Here is an 18,846-nt window from a genome sequence, read left to right as displayed (position 1 = left end):
GCGATGTTTCACAATAACCCAATAGTGTAGCGTGACATCGCACGTTGCTGTAGCATCAGTTCGCGACCGTCGCCTGGTTTTAACACTGCTATGTCAGCTGGCATACCACCCACGTAATTGGGAACTGCGACATGAGCGCTAATTTCTCCCCTTGTGCTTAGTAGGCCAAACTACAGAACAGAAAATAAACAAAAAAATGAAACATGCTCTCATCGTAACGATTTTTTTACGCGCGAGGAAGAAACGCCTTCCCGCTTGTCGTCTGCTTTGCGCTCGACGATAACATGACTACCCCTGCAGGCGAGTGGAATATGCGAAATCTTCAGTCGGGAATACACTAGATATCTAAGCCTTTTCTCAAATACTAACTGAGTTCCTTAGAGTAGTTCCTTTGCTAATGCGGCTCAAATGACTGTTCTCTTTGATGACACGAATGGGGGTTAACCGAGGGTCCCGATTTTTACCCCCACATCATGCGAAGACGTGGGATTGTTCCCCACCTGCGGCAAGTTCTTTTTGTTAATTGAAATTCGTTACCATTAATTTACCATTTTTTAAACTCAGTTGGTTAGTGCATGCAATTTACCCCATGTTTTCCTTGGTGTCTTTGTTAGCTTCTCATGATATCTTCTCTTTGATGTATTTTTAGTTACAGCGCAGCTGCATTAGAACGCTTTTCTTCTTTGGCTATACTCACGAGCCTGGCGTCCTTGCCACCGTGTCCTGTGTACTGTCAGCATCATTTAGGGCACGCAATATTTTAGACAGCTTATGTTGACAATGCAGTCAGTGTACTGTATTCATATTCCTTTCGGAAACGCTCCCTTTGAGTCTCGTAGAGTACCTATTTTTACACTAACACCAACATAGGGGAAATTACTTTTGCTTAATAAGTGAAATATAGAAACGAAAAATGATCTGAAATGGAAGTGGATGAAAAAAATTCCTGCACGTGCAGAACGACACAACCTTCGCATTACGCGTGCGATCCTTTATCAATTGAGCTACCTACGCGCCGTTTCCCCATCCACTTTTTTGTGTATTTATGTTTCCCAGTAGAACCCTGGGAGTGTTAGCAAGCGTCACCTCACCCAGACCTTGGCGGCGGATGTGGAACATCCTTTCTGCCGCAGGCGTCACGACAACGTGATCTTTTTGGTGAAGGCAACCGGTCAATAAACCCACACCTGCCACCTGAAGGCATTAATGTTGCCGGATTCGAGACCGTCCTCATGTAATAAATGAGGACGGGGTTAACGTAAGGGCCCGATTTTTATTAGTCACATCATAAGGAGCCAACAAACACTGACACCCAAACAACCTAGGGGAAATTTCTTGTGCTTAATAAATGAAATAAAGAAATGATAAATTCATGGAACTTATAGTGGAAGAAAAAACAACTTGCCGCAGATGGGGAACGATCCCGCAACCTTCTCATTTCACGTGTGATGCTCCACCAATTGAGCTACTGCGGCGCCGTTTCCCCATCCACTTTCTTGTGTATTTGTGTTTCTTATTAGAACCTTCTTATTAGTGTAAGCCAGCGCCACCACGCACAGACCTTGGCGGTGGATGTGGAGCATCTTTCTGCCGCAGGCGTCACGACAACGTGATCATTTTGGGTGAAGGCAACCGGTCAATAAACCCACAAATGCTAGATGAAGGCATCAATGTTGCCGGATTCGAGACCCTCGTTATGTAATAAACGAGAACAAAGGGGGTTAACTAAGGGACCCGATTTTTATTAGTCAAATCATAAGAAGCCAACAAACAGTGACACCAAGGACAACATAGGGGAATTGCTTGTGCTTAATAAATGAAATAAAGAAACTATAAATTAATAATTATACCACTTTAACTTTTACGGGCTTGAGGACGGCTGGATCACGTCGTCTTGGAGCATCTTTCACCTGACGCTTGATGTTTCCCCTTCCACTGGAGACACTCTAAGGATGCTGGCGAACAGGACGTGCAGACCGTCCGTAATAATGCGGTGCTTTGTGATGGACGTTCGCCGTACTTTGGACGACATTGAAGAACAGTCCGCAAATTCATTCACGAGACTCAGTAGGCGGTCTTTGTGATCGTCTTGCAGAGCAGCGTTAAGGTGAATACGTTCTTTTAGGCTGGGTAACTCAAATGGCTGAGACTATACAATCTCCAATGTGGGAATGTCAGTAGCATCAATAATTGCGCAAAGAAATGCGACTGTCATTCTTCGCGGTACATGCTGATACTCGTTGCTAAATTTTGTTTGCAAAACGACTGAACATTCGTATCACAGCTGAAAAAGCCCTCTGACTATGCAAATGTGGTGCTCAATAAGCAGGGGGATGTGTGCCTCAGCAATTCCTTCGGCGTCGTCCTCCATGTCGCATCGGAGAAGGGTAAGCACGCTGCTCTTGGGCGGCAACGTAACGCGATCGTCAGCTACGCGAAGCGCGATGTCAAAGTCGTTGTCATTACTGTTCGCTATGGCTTGCGTAGTAGCGAAGCTGACTCTAGACCCTTGCAAGTAGATAATGGCGCCATTCGCCTGAAAAAAATCCATGCCGAGTATAAGGTCCTTTGAACATTCAGGATGAATGACGAAGTTGCCAATGTACATGAAGCTGCGAACGTTGACTCGTGCCGTGCACCGGCCGATTGGCCTTATGACGTGCCCTCCTGCAGTACGAATCTGAGTCCCGGTCCATTGCGTCGAAACTTTGTTCAGTATAGGCCCGAGATTCTGGCTCATAACAGACGTGTCCGCACCCGTGTCGACTAACACTGTGACATGGTGGTCGTCTGTGGTAACTGGTACGTCACGAGATACTGACATCGAACTACACTGCTATCTCGGCGTTTCAATTACGTCATATTGCGGTCGTCGTAGTGGAGAATACTGGATAAAGAAAGCGTAGTGGATAAAGAAAGCGCAGTGGATAAAGAAAGCGCAGTGGATAAAGAAAGCAACAAAATCCCAATAAAGAAAGGTGTCAGGCAGGGAGATACGATCTCTCCAATACTATTCACAGCGTGTTTACAGGAGGTATTCAGAGACCTGGATTGGGAAGAATTTGGGGATAAAAGTTACTGAAGAATACCTTAGTAACTTGAGATTCGCTGATCATATGGCCTTGCTTAGTAACTCAGGGGACCGATTGCAATGCATGCTCACTGACCTGGAGAGGCAAAGGAGATGAGTGGGTCTAAAAATTAATCTGCAGAAAACTAAAGTTATGTTTACCAGTCTCGGAAGAGAACACCAATTTACAATAGGTAGCGAGGCACTGGAAATGGCAAGGGAATACATCTACTTAGGGCAGGTAGTGACGGCGGATCCGAATAATGAGACAGAAACAATCAGAAGAATAAAAATGGGCTGGGGTGCGTTTGCCAGGCATTCTCAGATCATGAACAGTAGGTTGCCGTTATCCCTCACGAGAAAAGTGTATAATAGCTGTGTCTTACCAGTACTCACCTACGGGGCAGAAACCTGGAGGCTTACGAAAAGGGTTCTACTCAAATTGAGGACGGCGCAATGAGCTATGGAAAGAAGAATGATAGGTATAACGTTAAGGGATAAGAAAAGAGCAGATTGGGTCAGGGAACAAACGCGAGTTAATGACATCTTAGTTGAAATCAAGAAAATGAAATGGGCATGGGCAGGATATGTAATGGGGAGGGAAGATAACCGATGGTCATTAAGGGTTACGGACTGGATTTCAAGGGAAGGGATGCGTAGCAGGGGGCGGCAGAAAGTTAGGTGGGCGGATGAGATTAAGAAGCTTCCAGGGTCGACATGGCCACAATTAGCACATGACCGGGGTTGTTCGAGAAGTATGGGAGAGGCCTTTGCCCTGCAGTGGGCGTAACCAGGCTGACGAGGATAATGATGATGAGTGGCGCATCTTCAACGCTCGCAACGTCAGCGACCACACCTCTGCAGGTCGCGGGACTCAGTTTTCCCAGGAGGCAGGGCTGGGTGAGCGACGCCTTGTTGCGCTCGGCTCGAAGACGGGGCTGGAAGACTTGTTTCGGGCCGAGGGACGGTGACTGAGGGTCAGGGAGTCGTGGGGCAAACGAGGTCCTGGCGTCCGCAAGGCAGGCTTCAATCTCCAGGGGGGGGGGGCGTTCTACATTGCGCGGGCACAGCGCACTCAGTGAAAATCCTCGGAGCACAGCTCGGCGGCATGGACGCGCCCTGTAGAGGTGATAGGCTTCCCCGCAATGAACACACAAGGGCCTTCGGTCTGCAGTGTGGCATACGTCGCTCTTGCAGGGCGGTCTCGAGACATACTCATTGAAGTTGTCGGGTCAATGCGTGAACTAATGCGACACAATGGGTGACGTGACCTATCTCATGTGGCGTTTGCAGTGCACGAGCAGAAACTACCTGCACTATTCAGAACTAATCAGTGGGGTTTCAGAGCCCTTATAGCACAGGGCAGCTGCTGGAAGTGCCAAAGGAGAATAGTAATTAGTTGTGGTTTCATGGTTCTGTGCAACGATGGTTCACTCAATTCCACCGATTCACCCTTTCAGCAGCTTTGCTCATAAGACATAGGTACTGCCACGTTTAAGGATCTGTAGGCGCAAGAATCTGTTCAGCTCTGAGGCAACCCACCGTTTTTCGATCGCCAGGTGGCACCAAATTACAGGAAACGTGGTACTGGAAATGTTGCACCTTTTGTTTTTGTTTACCTATAAAGAGAAAAAAAAGTGTTGATTCGAACTCCGTGCTATGAATTACCAGAGAATTTCAAAAATCAGTTCATATACTAATAAATTAGAAGCTATGGCACCACTGCTTCCGAAACCAAAGCTAACGCTGCCTAAACACGGCCTACGCACTGTGCACAAGTTTATCGCGTTAGCATTTTGGAATTCAGATTCGGCATATCCGACTCCCGATGAACTACGGCGCCATTGCATAAGCGTCTATTTCAAGCCCAAAGCTTATGTTCATTGTCATAACAGTACGCGTTCACAATTAGTCACGCATGCCCCTGATGTAAGCGCACAAGTTGAAAGCAAGATAAAAGACATCAAAATGGAGGAATCAAGCCAAGCAATGTAAGAAAATTATAAATTTTGTGTTTTATGTAGTGAACACGATTTGATTGTGAGCCATGTCGCAGCGGTAGGTTCTGGGATGTTTCAACTACGTGGGGTACCGTAAGCTGAGCCCAGGTCACAGTGGGAGAGCGTTTCCGTATTTTGCCCCCATCGAAATGGGGCCACTGTGTCAGGGCATGTAAGCCGTCATTCGTGCATATCTGTTAGAAATGCTGCTTCGTATTTTTTTCACAGAAATATTCGAATAAGTTACGCCAGAAAATCATGTGCACATTATTAGCTGTAGGCATTAGGAGCACAGCAAAAATGATACATTAAACGCGCATGTTTGAGTCACTGTGAAGCGAAATACGTGCAACAAAGTTTAATCTATTGTGTACATTGACGATTGTCATGCCGTGCAATGTGTATTCTCCCGTAATGTGTATTTGTATGTGCCACACTGGTCCCAAATTTAATTTCATGCAATGTTTGTTCATCTTCTGCAACGCTCATATGCCGTGCTGAAATGAAAACAGCCCTTCATGTGGGTACGCATGGTGTTTTGATGATTCACTCGTGCAATAGTGTCACAGTGAAGGCAATGTTTGATTTTCGAGCACAGTAGAATAGTGAGGAGATGTGAGTGCAGATGAAACACTTACAGGACATACTCGATCTGGCAAACTGTCAATGAATGGACACTACCAAATGGCTTTTATCTAGAACGCGAAGGGTATGGTATGTTAAAACTTTAATAAAGTCCTGCAGATCGTGAGTCTTCACGAAGCGGGCCGCTCCCACGTGGGAACCGGAAGACCGAGCCTCTCGGCCGCATCGTGGGCCTGCTGGACAGCCCAGAGTTGGTCAGCCAGAAGAGGGCTGCGGAGAACCGCCTCCCATCTGGCCGAGCTGTTAGCGGTGAAAGAGCGTGACCGAGCACACCGCCAGAGCATATGATCTAGCGTTGCTATATCTCCACAATCGTGGCAGGTAGCGTTGGTGTAAGTATCCGGATAGATTTTATTTAAGAGCGACGGATTCGTATAGGTATTCGTTTTTAGTAGACGGAGCGTTAATGCTTCAGATCTATTGAGGACCGGATGAGGAACAAAGTAGGTTCTACGGCTGAGATAGTAGTGTTTAGTTACCTCGTTGTAGGTGGAGGGCGTGTCCCTGTTCTCTGGGGATTCAACTTCCGATTGGTCGAGGTTAACGCGGTGGGCAAGTTCACGCGCAGCCCCGTGAGCCGACTCGTTGAGGTTGGGAGGAGCACCCTTCATCTGACCCTGATGTGCGGGAAACCAATAAATTAAGTGGTGCGTGATTGCCTTGCCCCGCAATAAATCTGAGGGCCTCTTTGGAAACGGTGCCTTTTCCAAATGCTCTGACTGCAGAACGTGATTCACTATAGGTTCATCATAGAAGCCGCAACGACGGAAAGCAGCGCATAAAACTTACCGTTAAACGTGATAGCGACTTAAGCAAAGTGGTCTTTGCCTGCACTACTCGTTACAATCGAGCCATACAATGTCACATTGGGTAAACAGAAGGCTCAACTTGGCCTGATTTTGTCCTTGTGAACACTGGACAGGGCAAGCAAGAATAGAGACGTACACCAATGTTTACGCCGAGAATAACGTTTATGTTGTAGTCTAAATGACTTGGTTTGAAATTGTGAACAATATCCTATGGAAATTATAAAGGGAGAATCAGACATCCACCCGTTCGTAGCAATTTCTACAAAGGAAACCCATACGGGTTCTTCGAAAGAAAAGCCTCAGAGTTGAAGAAAAATTCGTCCTGGTCCGGGACTCGAACCCGGGACCTCCGCCTTTCCGGGGCAGCCGCTCTACCATCTGAGCTAACCAGGCGGCTAGCAGATGGCAGGGCGAAGTCGAATTTGTCGACAACACACGAAGCAAAGGCAAGTGTTTGACGTAGTAGTTCTGCGGAAGCCCGCAAGGTGGAGAGAAGAAAGAAATTATAAAGGGAGAATCAGACATCCACCCGTTCGTAGCAATTGCTACAAAGGAAACCCATACGGGTTCCTCTTTTCTTTCGAGGAACCCGTATGACTTTCCTTTGTAGCAATTGCTACGAACGGGTGGATGTCTGATTCTCCCTTTATAATTTCTTTCTTCTCTCCACCTTGCGGGCTTCCGCAGAACTACTACGTCAATATCCTATGGAGGTGACCAATTTTTTTATTGACGATGAAAAAAAATGTTATCGCTGCTTTTGCAGCAAAACGAGAACGTCGAAATCTCTCCAGGTGTACAGCATGACAATGGAGACAGGAGACAATGGGCACTCGGCAATCACTTCGTGTTGCATCGCGAATGTGACGTCCAAGAGTTTGGGCCAAAACTACCGAATTGACGGAGTCGAGAGAGAAATCAAAGGGTAAGAAATTAAAATACAACTGTCTACAGATAAAATCATCACGTTCATTTCACAAGAAACACGTCAGAAATATAAAATCACGGTGCAGAAAGCTTAGCAGTACGAACCTCAACACACAGCATTAAATTTTTGCGGACTAGAAAGGTCACTTTTGCAGTGAGCACTCATCGGCTGCAAATACAGAAGCTCACTGCCATCACGTCATCGCGCTTTTTAAAAGTAGCATTATAGGTACTCTGGCGAGTCATGAAGCCGGAGGTAAAAAACGTGGGTGGAAAGATAATTTTTTCGTTAGTTAGGGAAGCCATATGTGGTCGTCAATATCGATAGCCACAATTTTGCGGCCACGTGATGTAGATTAGGTACCACAGCTCATTGGGTCCGGGACAAGAACTGAAGGGCCCCTGCTTCGAGAGACTTCTTTCGTAGGGTTCACACATGCTTCGCCAAATCTTCATGCTGCTCAATTAACTTCGCAACACTGTGTGCCCTGTTCGGGGACCTTTCACAAACGCACTACACATGTTCTCTGTACTATTGGCTTCCGCGTCTTTGACGAGCGAAGAAGGTCTCCTTTGTTTGGTTCGAGCCGTCGTAGAGGACCTTGTGGGAGTCTTGCTTGATGAAAATGTCCTTAATTTTGCTGGTCACTTTCCCTGCTACTGGAATCGTCCTAGATAGAAAAAACAGAATGAAATTGCCAGACTACGAGAATTTGCGAACTTTATTAAGGTACGCGCATAATTAATACATGGTGCTCGGGAACTGATGGGTTAAAAGAGCGGATAATTAATACGGACAAGGGGGGAATACAGGCGAGCACTGATTGCGAACTAGTAGAGCTCACTTGACAGAATGTTAATGTACCTTCGCCACTAGTCTAGTTTTATCATTAAGGCACCACTTTTTATCACTCGACGCAGGTGCAGATATACTGAAAATTTGCACCCCCCTGTCTTTAAATAAGTATATTCGTGTATGCTCACAATGGACGCAAGTTGGTAGCCAGCGCTCGTCCTGTGTTCTTCCCTCGTCCGTCTTTATTTTGCGCTGTTCTCACCCGCGGTTTTACACCAACTAGCTCGCATTCTTTTAAGCTCAGCAACTGAAAAGCCATACTCGATGTAGGCGACTGGAGGGGGCTCTGGCGTCACCGGTGCGCGTTCGGCATGCCGAGCTGGAGTACTTGTGCACCAAATGAGAGCCAGCCTTCGTAATATGCTACGTCTGCATAACACCCAGCGCTCACGGTTGTGGCAAAGTGGGCTGGCTGCAATGCTGTCCGAGTATCGCCTTTCAATCGCTGAGCAGAGCTCATGCGTGGACCCTCCTAAGTAAATAGAGGGACAAATTCACTACGCTGCACCAAGGAAACGTTTAATATTCAACAGAGATTACACAAGTCCAATTACATTCAGGGGGTCCCAACTATCATGAAGGAAGCCTTATTGAGACCTTCTACGCGGATAAGGCATACTACATGTTTAAAGGTACTACAAGTTGTCCTCAACGGCGTTATTTCTTTTGTGTTTTTAGGCCAGTTTAGAAATTAAGAATAAGTTTATTTCTTGCCGGGCAATCAGTGTATTCAAAGTAATTAATTAACTTTATAATTTCTTTGCAAGTAGGCATGCTGGAAACCATGCAGGTAAATTAGTGATCAGAAGCTTCATGTTGGAGTTTCTGCGTAGGTACGCATCGTGTTTTAGTTTTCGCGATGAAAGATAAATATCGTGAAGTACAAACTTGTCACAACGCGCTGGGTGCAATAACATATAATAGTCCAAGGAGAGGGACGGTAGCTCGCTTCTAACTGGGCCAAGTCGTGGCAACCACGGCACGCATCTTGCGCGTGCCTTACACGATGTGCGGATAGGTCCAGGATGTAACTGTATACAAACACAAGCAGAAAAACATCCTGGCCGGAGCAACAAGCCGTTAATGAACAGCATGAAGTCTGTTTCGAACTGCTGGATGGTGATCATATTCCGTGGGAGACAATGTCGCTTTGCGCTCTCGTGGGAGAATAATAAATTGTACTTTTAAAATATAGCCGGCGTTTTTCTCCGAGAAACAAAAAAGATCAAAAGAAAACATGCGAAGTGTTTGTGCTTTTGGCCGAAAACTTACCTTTTCTGTTCTTGATAACGGCGGCTCCGTCACTGTAACATAGGAATAAATCGGCGTCAATAAAAACAAACGTCAACTTCACGAAATTAAAATTACCAGTTTCAAAAAAGTTTTGAACATATCGACAGTTTTCAAGAGGTTGCCGCCATTTCTGGAAAGCGGTGTCACATTGTCACGTGGAGTGACGTATGAAGAACACAATAGCAATACTTTGAAAGACGAAACTAACTTTTATTGGGCGAACCTGTTCCCACAAGAACAGTCTACACTTAAGCAACGGCGACAACGCCGAACACAGTCGGCGATCGTCAAAATCTGATCAGCGGGTCAAGCGCGTCGGATTTTCTAAATCAGTCATTGAATGTTCCAGAGTAACCGCTGGGACCCGCGTGCCTTCCACAAAGTTCTTTACCATTCGCGTCGTGCATACATGCAATCAGATTACATAACGTTCGGCGACAACATAGAAGCATCGATAACATTCTAGAAACTTCCGATACATTTAGACGCGTCCTGCCCTGAGCGATAACATTTCTTAGACGTTGAAAGCGCTCACCCGTAAAAGATAAACGAGTTCACGTGTCAATCTATATCCATTGGCTGGAATCTGGGACCACGGTTGCAACTTCCAGTGAAAGTCCCGTGGTAATTACGCAGCTGCAGTATAACGACTTACGTACGAAGGACACATCTTATTCACTAATATTTTGGCAGGCGAAATGCAATCAAGATAGTCAATCAAACTATGGCGGCCAGTTAAAGCCATGTTCTTGCTTTCTCTTACCTGTGGTATCACGCCCAGTATAAGTGGCGAGCTGCGATAGTCGCAGCCGTTCTACAGTGGCATCCGTCAAGTTCAGCCACATGGCGAAATTGGCCATCTTGTCGCTTCTGATTGGTTCGCAGTGCGACGAAGGCCTCCACCATTAACAAAATAACGCCTTCACGGCGCGATTCGAACGATGCGATTCAAATTGACAGCGTCTAAGACAGCCCCAGAGGTCCTGCTGACAGAACTAACCTGCGTGTAACTTCAGAAAAGTTTCGAGAGGGCTTGGTCGTTCGACAAACGGCACATCAACGTACACAATATCCTTCGTTGACTTTGTTCCGAATTGGTTCGTAGATTTGGCGGAGCGGCATCACCAGCTGACCGAGAAGCAGCTCTACGGGCTAGCCATGACAAAGCCCACCTATATGCACCCTACGAAATCAACTAAAAACAAGGAATCTGCGTTGGACGCAGAAACAGGACGTTATAGAAGTTGCGAGCGCCGTACGCTAGTGTGTCTACATCGTCCACGAGAGAAGAAATGTGGACAATCTACTGCCGGCCACCACGGCGGAGCCAGCATGAACGGTGACCTTCGACGTGCTTTATCGTGGTGGGCGTGAAAACGGAACATGTACTATCTCACGCCGGAGTCACTAGACCAGAGTTCATTGTGCGGTAGTTAGGCGGCTGACGACACATCGGCCTGTACACGCAGTGCGCATCTTCGGACGTGCCACTGGCGGCGGCTTGCGAAGCGCCCTCGTGAAAGGCGACAGCCGTTAGCCGCAGTTTTCTGCGTCCTTGCTCGTGGTTGGTGTGATGCGCGCTTTGGGAGCAAGATTAAGCAACACCGATCGCACGTGTGTCGTGGCGAAACTTCCAGGCATGTGGAAACAGAATGGTTGCGCGGTGGGGTGCTCAAATACGAGCAAGAACTTTCCAGTACCACGGTTCAAGCTATTCGTCACGAGGTCCCATGAGCGGGATAAACGGCAGCGATCGATCACCAACAGTTTGTCCATAAAGTTCTTGTTACGGTTTAGATTATGGTCTCGGTGTTCTTAGCACTTCAGAGAGGAGTGCACAAGAGCAGAGGAGTGCGCTTCGGACAGCTTTGGGGCACTTAGGCGACCGGCCATTAACAAAGGAGATCTTGGGTCCGTCGCCTCGAGCGTCTGCTAAGCGCAAGGCTAAAAATGCACTGGTGCGTTTTTTTGAAATGCAAACTGACGTTTCCCTTTCATCCTTTTCTTTCAGTCCCCATTCACCCTTCCCCAGTGTAGGATAGCATTCCGGGCTCAGCCTGAGTAACCTCCCTGCCTTCTCCTATGACTTCTCCCTCTCTGTAACTCTCTCTTCCTCTAGCACTTGATCGTTTATGCATGGGTAAGCGATGAAGTTGATGCGGTCTATAGACCGTTTTTTCATGGGTGCCATCATATTGCTACGCAGTGGCGCCATCTATGGGCCGTCGGCATGCTGGCTTTGACGAGCGCTCCGTCTTGCATGGCAGGTATACGCTCGGTGGTAGTTTCTGGCGTTTCTTTTTGCGCTCCTGCGATCCATTTAGTATGGCGTGCGTCTTTTACGTGCTAAACGGTTCTGTCAGACGTGCTCAAGTTGTTTAAGTCGGTATGGCCGAAGTTTCTGCCGGTGTTGAGGCGGACGGAGCACGCAGCGCGATGTGTGCGTGAATGTTTGAGCCTACAATCAGCCTAGGAGATCAATTCTGCATTTCTGAATGTTCCATTCGCTAGTGTGACTTCATTGCAGTGTTCTACCCTAGTTCTAAGCTGCGGTTTAGGAGCCATGAAGCATACGCGACGATCAAAACAGCGTGAGTACCGTTGTGCTACGATAGGGGATGTGCTGTTATACTTTGACATGCGTTCAAACTGTTAGCTGCAGATTACATTGCGTTATTACTTGGTTCGGCGGATGAGGTTTACACCAACGAATAAAATAGTTTTGGTCATTAAAAAAAAGCATATCTTACAATGCGAACTACACCTGTTTAGTACAGCGACCGTTTACGAACTGCGCGAACGTCCTAAGCATTGGTAGGTTCTGGATTACAGATAGTTTTGTTCTGTATAGTGCATTGTTCAAGCATCCGGCATCAATGTTTATAGATCTGTAAACGTTGTGCGGCGTGACTACGTGAGCTTGCATTTCAGCGTTAGCCCGTTTTCTCCTTTTTCGAGAAAGAGGTTGATAACAGATATTTTTTTCGGATGTGTTCGTTGCGTCTTCTAATACGTAAGGACTCACACGTATTATGAAAAGTTTGTCCTCAGAAATAGCCATCGCATACTTTTTATGCGATCCTTCTCATATATTATTGCTTTACAGGACAAAAAGGCAAGGCCGAATCAGACAGCTTATATATTAAACGAGAAGAGTTAACCGAGGGTCCCGATTTTTATTAGTGATACCATTAGAAGCCAACAAACACTGACACCAAGGACAACATAGGGGAAATTACTTGTGCTTAATAAATGAAATGAAGAAATGATCAATTAATGGAAATTAAAGTTGATGAAAAAACAACTTGCCGCAGGTGGGCACCGAACCCACAACCTTCGCATTTCGCGAAGGCTGATAGGCAAATTTCCCCTATGCTCTCCTTGGTCTCAGTGTTTGTTGGCTTCTAATGATAACTTATATATGTATCATGCTGGTTCACTAACCACAGCGATCGCTGTGTTGAGCAGCGCCACCGGCCTCATGCGGGAAGGCTAGCATAGAGATATAGATATTTCAGGAATACTAGACTTGAAATACGCGAGAACGATGCCGGTGCGTCACAAATATTTGATAGCGCCTGCCGCTTAGATGTTTCATAGTTTCCTTAGGCTGGCCGTACACGAGCATGCGCTCCTATGTTTTTAGTCCCTACGCCAAGCAATCAGATAGTGAGCAGATTTACCATTTCATGCTGGTAATTCTGAGACACCGGTCCTCTTCGGTGAATTAAAACCGATATACGCAAAATGGTCCATAATACAACACACACACACACACACACACACCGCGGCTGATAATGCGGATAATGCAACGTCACACGTTTGCGCTCTCAAGAGATATTTCCGCGTACTGCAATAAGGGATGCATAGAAAGGCTTCCCTGACGATCTTATATCAACGGACATTGCGTAAATTTAACAGAGTACGATCTAGAACATCTCGAAATCGTTCCGCACTACGCGACCGCAATACTTCCAAGCAGCGCAGCGCCGGATCGCCCATGCCAGAGAGGAGGAAAGGCTCGCCGTGCGCCCTTTCCTTCTCGCCTAATGAGAATGTCTATAGATGCTTTTTTATTTGTCAGCAGCGCAGCATGCGGGTCAACGCTAGGCATTTCGATTGGGTTCTAAATTGCGCTTACTACTTGTTTACGTGTTACTACGCTTCTTTACCGTGTTGCCATAACAAGTTCCTCTTGCATGCACAAGCTGCTGAAGCTTGCAAGGACTAGTTTTGTTTGTTCTACTGCCCATTAAACCGTAGCATTAGCTGTCGAGCAGTTCATGTTTTGTGTTCGTTTCATCGATGGGTTCGCGCTTGATGAACTGTTGCTGCTACGGAACAATTTTTCTTCGACACGCCTTGAAGCTTACCCCACCACACACGTGCGATGGATGTTGCTCATCTCTATCGGAAAACGCGAATAAAACAGACAAGCATGAGCAACGACGCAAGAAAGCGCGGCAAACTGCTGCCTCTCTCCCGAGTGTATTTAGAGAGACCGCCACCAGTGGCGCATCCGTCGGCGCACACTTCGCGTAGAGGCCCGTTTGCACTGAGCAGCTGACCCTGCAGGAACCGGAGAAACTTTCGGTGGCGAGCTGCACGTTGCCTCATCAAAAGCGCGCAAAGACAGATCCATTACCGTTTGTTCCACGCTTACGTACGATCTGCTGACGGAAATGCAAATGTGTGTTTGCTAACGCACTATGTGCAGCCCTGCTGCAAAATGTGGAGCGGTAGAGTAATGCCCTGTGCAGTAGTTGGCTGTAGAGTAGAAATAACGATTGACATGTTGAGGAATGAAATAAATCTTTGTGATCAATTGAATTGAGCGCTGCTTCCTACGGACTGTCTGTTTGGCCGGCCCTGTACCATTCGTGGTTTTCTAGAGGATAAAGTCAAGCCATATACCAGCATCGTATCGCTAACCTCGCAAGAATTGAGACAGAAGTGAGACCGGCTTGATAAACATGGATAATCTAGTAGCGCTGCTTCGTGGCATAGTAAATTTATCGCATGTTACCTACACATATTCACTCCAACTCACGGAAACTTACGCCCACTTTGTCAGCAACGTATGAAGAAAAAGTGAATGGGCGCACACGTCAATCAACGGAACGAAACATTGGTGACGGTAACTACGCCGACAATCTGGGGATGTTTACAGCTGAACGTGATCGTCGGAAGAGTAAGCTAGTTGCTAGCGATAACACAATTTTGCAAGAAGATATAAAGAAGTACAAAACATTTACGTTGCGCACTCGCTTGTGCGCAGCAAGAACAATTTTAGCGCGCCTGAGTCCTCCTGTTAACGATTAGATAGAAAAACAATCGGACAGCGCTCACATCGATGAACTTTATTGAGCCAGAAGCATCAGAATTTACTGATTCAAGTTGTGAGCCAAGTAAATAGCGAAGATCAAAGCACAGCGATCCGCATTTAATTTCCAAGAGGAAAGCTCTTATAGCTTTGAACAGATTTGAAGCCCCGCTTCTAATATAAGCATCCTATACTGTGCTTGCACCTTTTGGACAACGTATAATGGACTTCGAAAGCGCTTACATTTATGCTTGAGCTGTGGCGAAAATTTCTTCCAGCCAGTCGCCGCGCACGAAATCTGCCGAAACAGAAATTCACTGATCCGCACTGGCATCATGCACATCCATTACAAACTCGGAAGCAACGGAGACGGCTGAGGCAAGAAATGGACGTGTTACCACGTGATCAACGATGGCGGCATCTACGCGACCGCCGTGTTCAGAGTCAATACATGATCAAATGTGCCGTGATTGGGGCATCACTGGCATGACATATCAGGCTTCGCTAAGCGCTTCCTGGCTTGCTGGAAACGCTGGACTACTGCCGCGGCCCAAAGAGTGCGCTTATGGCTGCGTAGCCAAGCCATGCTAGTACGATGGGAACTGAGGACCCCCCCTATTTAGAGTATTCGACATTGCTTGGTCGGGTAAAGTCACCTGCGTGACGCTGTCAGCGATACGACGCGCAAATAAGTGGCCGAAAAAGCCAGAAGAAGCGCAAGCGATCGTACATTGAATCATCGAAGGTGGTTCGGGGCCCTGCAAAATTCTGCCATATCTGACAAGTGCGTTTGGTCGCGACTACTTCTGGAAGCAAGGCTCAGGGCTAATCAAGCGGGTACAAGTGTTTAAGAAAGACGAAAACAAGCAAAAGAATTGCACAGACAAGATGCGAGATGCACACAGCGCGAATACTTGCAAGGCTACAGTAAAGCGGGTTTATGCCCCGCTGAAGCTGCAAACTATGCTAATAAAGAGGCTTCGTTCAGGGAGAGCTTTCAAATAGAAACGTCCGTTTTATCTTAAAATGGCATTGCTGGTACGTGTCCTTCAGGCCGCGAAGGCACTTCACTGATTAACTAAAAATGAATTAGGCAATTTGAAGTCGCGAATTTAAGTCCCGTAACTAAAGCAGAGATAGCTATCATTGGACTAAGCATCCATAGAAGCATACGTAACACAGACATTGAAAGCGAAAAATTTGTACCGATGCCCTTAGATTGACAAGGATTAGATTATTACTGGCCCAGATGCTGTGGTCACTTGCGACCTCAGACAAGCGGTGCCACTAAGCTTTAATGAAATAATATGCTCCTTACAGCCATCAAACTTGGAAAGACTTCGCTTCCACAAAAGTGTATCTTACCAGAAGGCTGTTCAGGTTGGTCGGCTGCTGTTTCGTCTTTCGGGTCGCAAGCCTTCAAGACGGGTCCTGTCTTGTCGTCCGGTGCACTACTCATCAACTCTGCACCATCGTCAGCCCTGTGCTCACGGTAACTGGCAATTGCTAATCCAAGTTTGTCGATGTGGCCTTCGAGTATTCTTTCGGGATCTTTCTGCAGCACGACGTGGAGTGCGGCAGTGACACGGACCTCGCATCTCGTCGTGGCGTGAACGAACAGATACGGCAGCGAACGCGGAGCGCACAAGCCGATGACGTCGTGCTCCAATGACGTGTCTCCGAGAGGCGTGGCCATGACGCAGGCGTAGACGACACCTTCACTCTCAGTCTTAGCGCACTCGGTATGGCAACCCGGATATTTCAAAACGTTCGCCAATCGTTCGTGCAGAACGAAGCGGACTTTACGTGCCACAGCGGGAGTGGGGGCTCCGCTGATACGATACGAACGCCACGAGCGAAGTACTTGCCGCTCCGCGAGGCAGCAGTAGAGCCACGCAACGAGGAAGGTACGGGCGTCAAGCGCATCAAAACGTTCCAGGGAAAGTCGAATGGCGTGCGTGGCCTGCACCGGCGTATCATCCTCCAAGTCTGGTAGCCACCAGATGTCGGCTTTCTTCAGGGACAGCAGTTCTTCCGCTGACATTTGGGCGAGTGCATCACACAGCACGTCCAAGTCTTTTTGCGTCATCGCAAATGCTGAAAAAGGCTGCGGCGAACTTACTATAGCACCAGCATCAACCGTTGATACTATGACCCGGCTCTGCCACATTTAGTCGCCGTCGTGTCGGTTGCGGCTCAGGTGCTGCGCAGTAGTTCGCCGTTGCGGGTAAATCGAAACTTGCTTACAGTGAATGCAGTCGACGCCGCAGTGTGATGACTACACCGGGCGACAGCTTCGTAGCACAGTGAAACGTTGGCAGTTGCGTCGCAGTGTATTGGACTTTTCTCGCGGTGTCTTGAGCAGCGCCCTCTTAAATTCTGCATTCCACAGATGCAAGTCACGTTGGCTGTTCCTTCACTTCGGGCACGGTTGTAACAATCTTGATAGCACGCCTACCCAAAAAAAGTAACACGATAAACGAAGGTGAGCAAGCGACAACATTACTAAGAAGATACCCTATTGAAACAAAGCAGGACCATGACGCCTTCGTTTGTCATTCTTTGTCATTCGGTTCATGTACGCAGATCCGCATAAGCTGAAGCCTGGTAGCAAAAAAAGCGACTGTTCTTCTGGCTGTCGCAAGAAAGGAAATGAAGGGGAGAATTCGCTGGGCCGACGCTTGATCAACACACAAATGTGCGTGCTATCATACTCTGCTGTTTGCAACACAACTAACAGGGCTAAAATTAACGTCACAGGCTAATAGGCAGATTTACTCGGGGCATCGTCCCTCCCATGCAGAGTGCATCTTATGACTTTAAGGTGGCTCCAACCAAATAGTTTATTTTGCCTACACTTCGGGCATGTCGAGGCGCAACTATTAGGCTGTCATAGTCGAGGTGAGGGAAAGCGGGAGGGCAGAAAAGTCCAGCTTCTGTGAAAGTAATTTTATGGTCCATGTCTTCAGAGTGACCGGCTTGGGAGGGGGTGCATCAAATTGCCTACGAGGAAATCGAAATTCTTACAACCAAGACCAACAAAAAAACGAAGGCTTAAACCGTTCCAAAGAACACCTGTGTTACGTAATATTCACGGTGTAAGCACAGAATCATCCCGTACTTCCTCTGGCTGCCCTGCAGCCCTCAAGTAGTGAAGAATTGAATAGCCCGTCTTCCACCCCTTCTTTCCGCTGCTCCCCCACCTTGACTATGAAAGCATAAAAGTTGCTCCTCGACATCTCCGTCGTCTCTCTCCCCTGAAGTAGGAGTCAAGCTCCTTCCGAAACGTCAGGAAAATAAACGCATCCTTTCATTGGGGCCACTTGAGAGTCATAACTGTGTTTAACCCACTCAGACAGGCAATCCTGTCAAAATGCTTAGCTTTAAGGGTACATCTTGAGTGAAAGCCAGCTGGAGACATTATACCCCTTTGTACCCACAACGCATTTAGGATAAATTGGTATTCCCGAATTTTGCAGGATTAAACCTAACGCTCATCCGTCACTGTGGAAGCGTTTTGGAACGGGGTTCAAAACTTCCCTTCTCCTCCCCCAAACTCTCTGGCGCAGTCGCCCGTATCTGGCAGGTTCAGGTCTGGGTGCTGTTCGCACGTCTCCTCTCGCAAACTATGTCGGCAGAAGATAGAGGGGAAAACTTTATTCTATGGAGTGGATCGCTCGTAGCAGCTCTTCACCGAGGAATGACAGAGTTCACCATTCGGCAATCGAAAGGGACGTGACACCGACGCCTACGCCAGCGCATAGATCAGGCCAGGCACGGCGTGAAGCCACTGAAAGGAAACATCGTTGACGAGGGAGCAGACACGCCAGTAATTATGGCGTCTATCATTAGTGTAGCGCAGGCTTCAATATACCAAGCTTGCAAGGTTACAATATGGCCTATCTGGTGATAAATCGAGATCT

General features: G+C 47.3%; 1 protein-coding gene and 1 non-coding gene across 2 annotated transcripts; both read right to left on the bottom strand.

Annotated features, from left to right (window-relative positions):
- Positions 1–6,842: 6,842 nt before the first annotated feature.
- On the bottom strand, positions 6,843–6,917 carry TRNAS-GGA (transfer RNA serine (anticodon GGA)). Its single transcript has one exon. It is a non-coding gene; the product is annotated as a tRNA-Ser (tRNA).
- Positions 6,918–7,245: 328 nt separating this feature from the next.
- Positions 7,246–17,278, bottom strand: LOC142564986 (uncharacterized). Its single transcript, XM_075676222.1, has 3 exons — positions 16,289–17,278; positions 9,580–9,611; positions 7,246–8,122 (listed from the first exon to the last, which is right to left on the bottom strand). Exons 1-3 carry the CDS (start codon positions 17,091–17,093, stop codon positions 8,084–8,086), a joined length of 876 nt encoding a protein of 291 aa, XP_075532337.1. The 5' UTR covers positions 17,094–17,278; the 3' UTR covers positions 7,246–8,083.
- Between the last annotated feature and the right edge of the window lie 1,568 nt (positions 17,279–18,846).

Source organism: Dermacentor variabilis, chromosome 11, assembly GCF_050947875.1.
Source record: "Dermacentor variabilis isolate Ectoservices chromosome 11, ASM5094787v1, whole genome shotgun sequence".
NCBI lineage: Eukaryota > Metazoa > Arthropoda > Arachnida > Ixodida > Ixodidae > Dermacentor > Dermacentor variabilis.
Note: the sequence above shows the minus strand (reverse complement) of the source record. Positions and strands in the feature narration are given on the sequence as shown.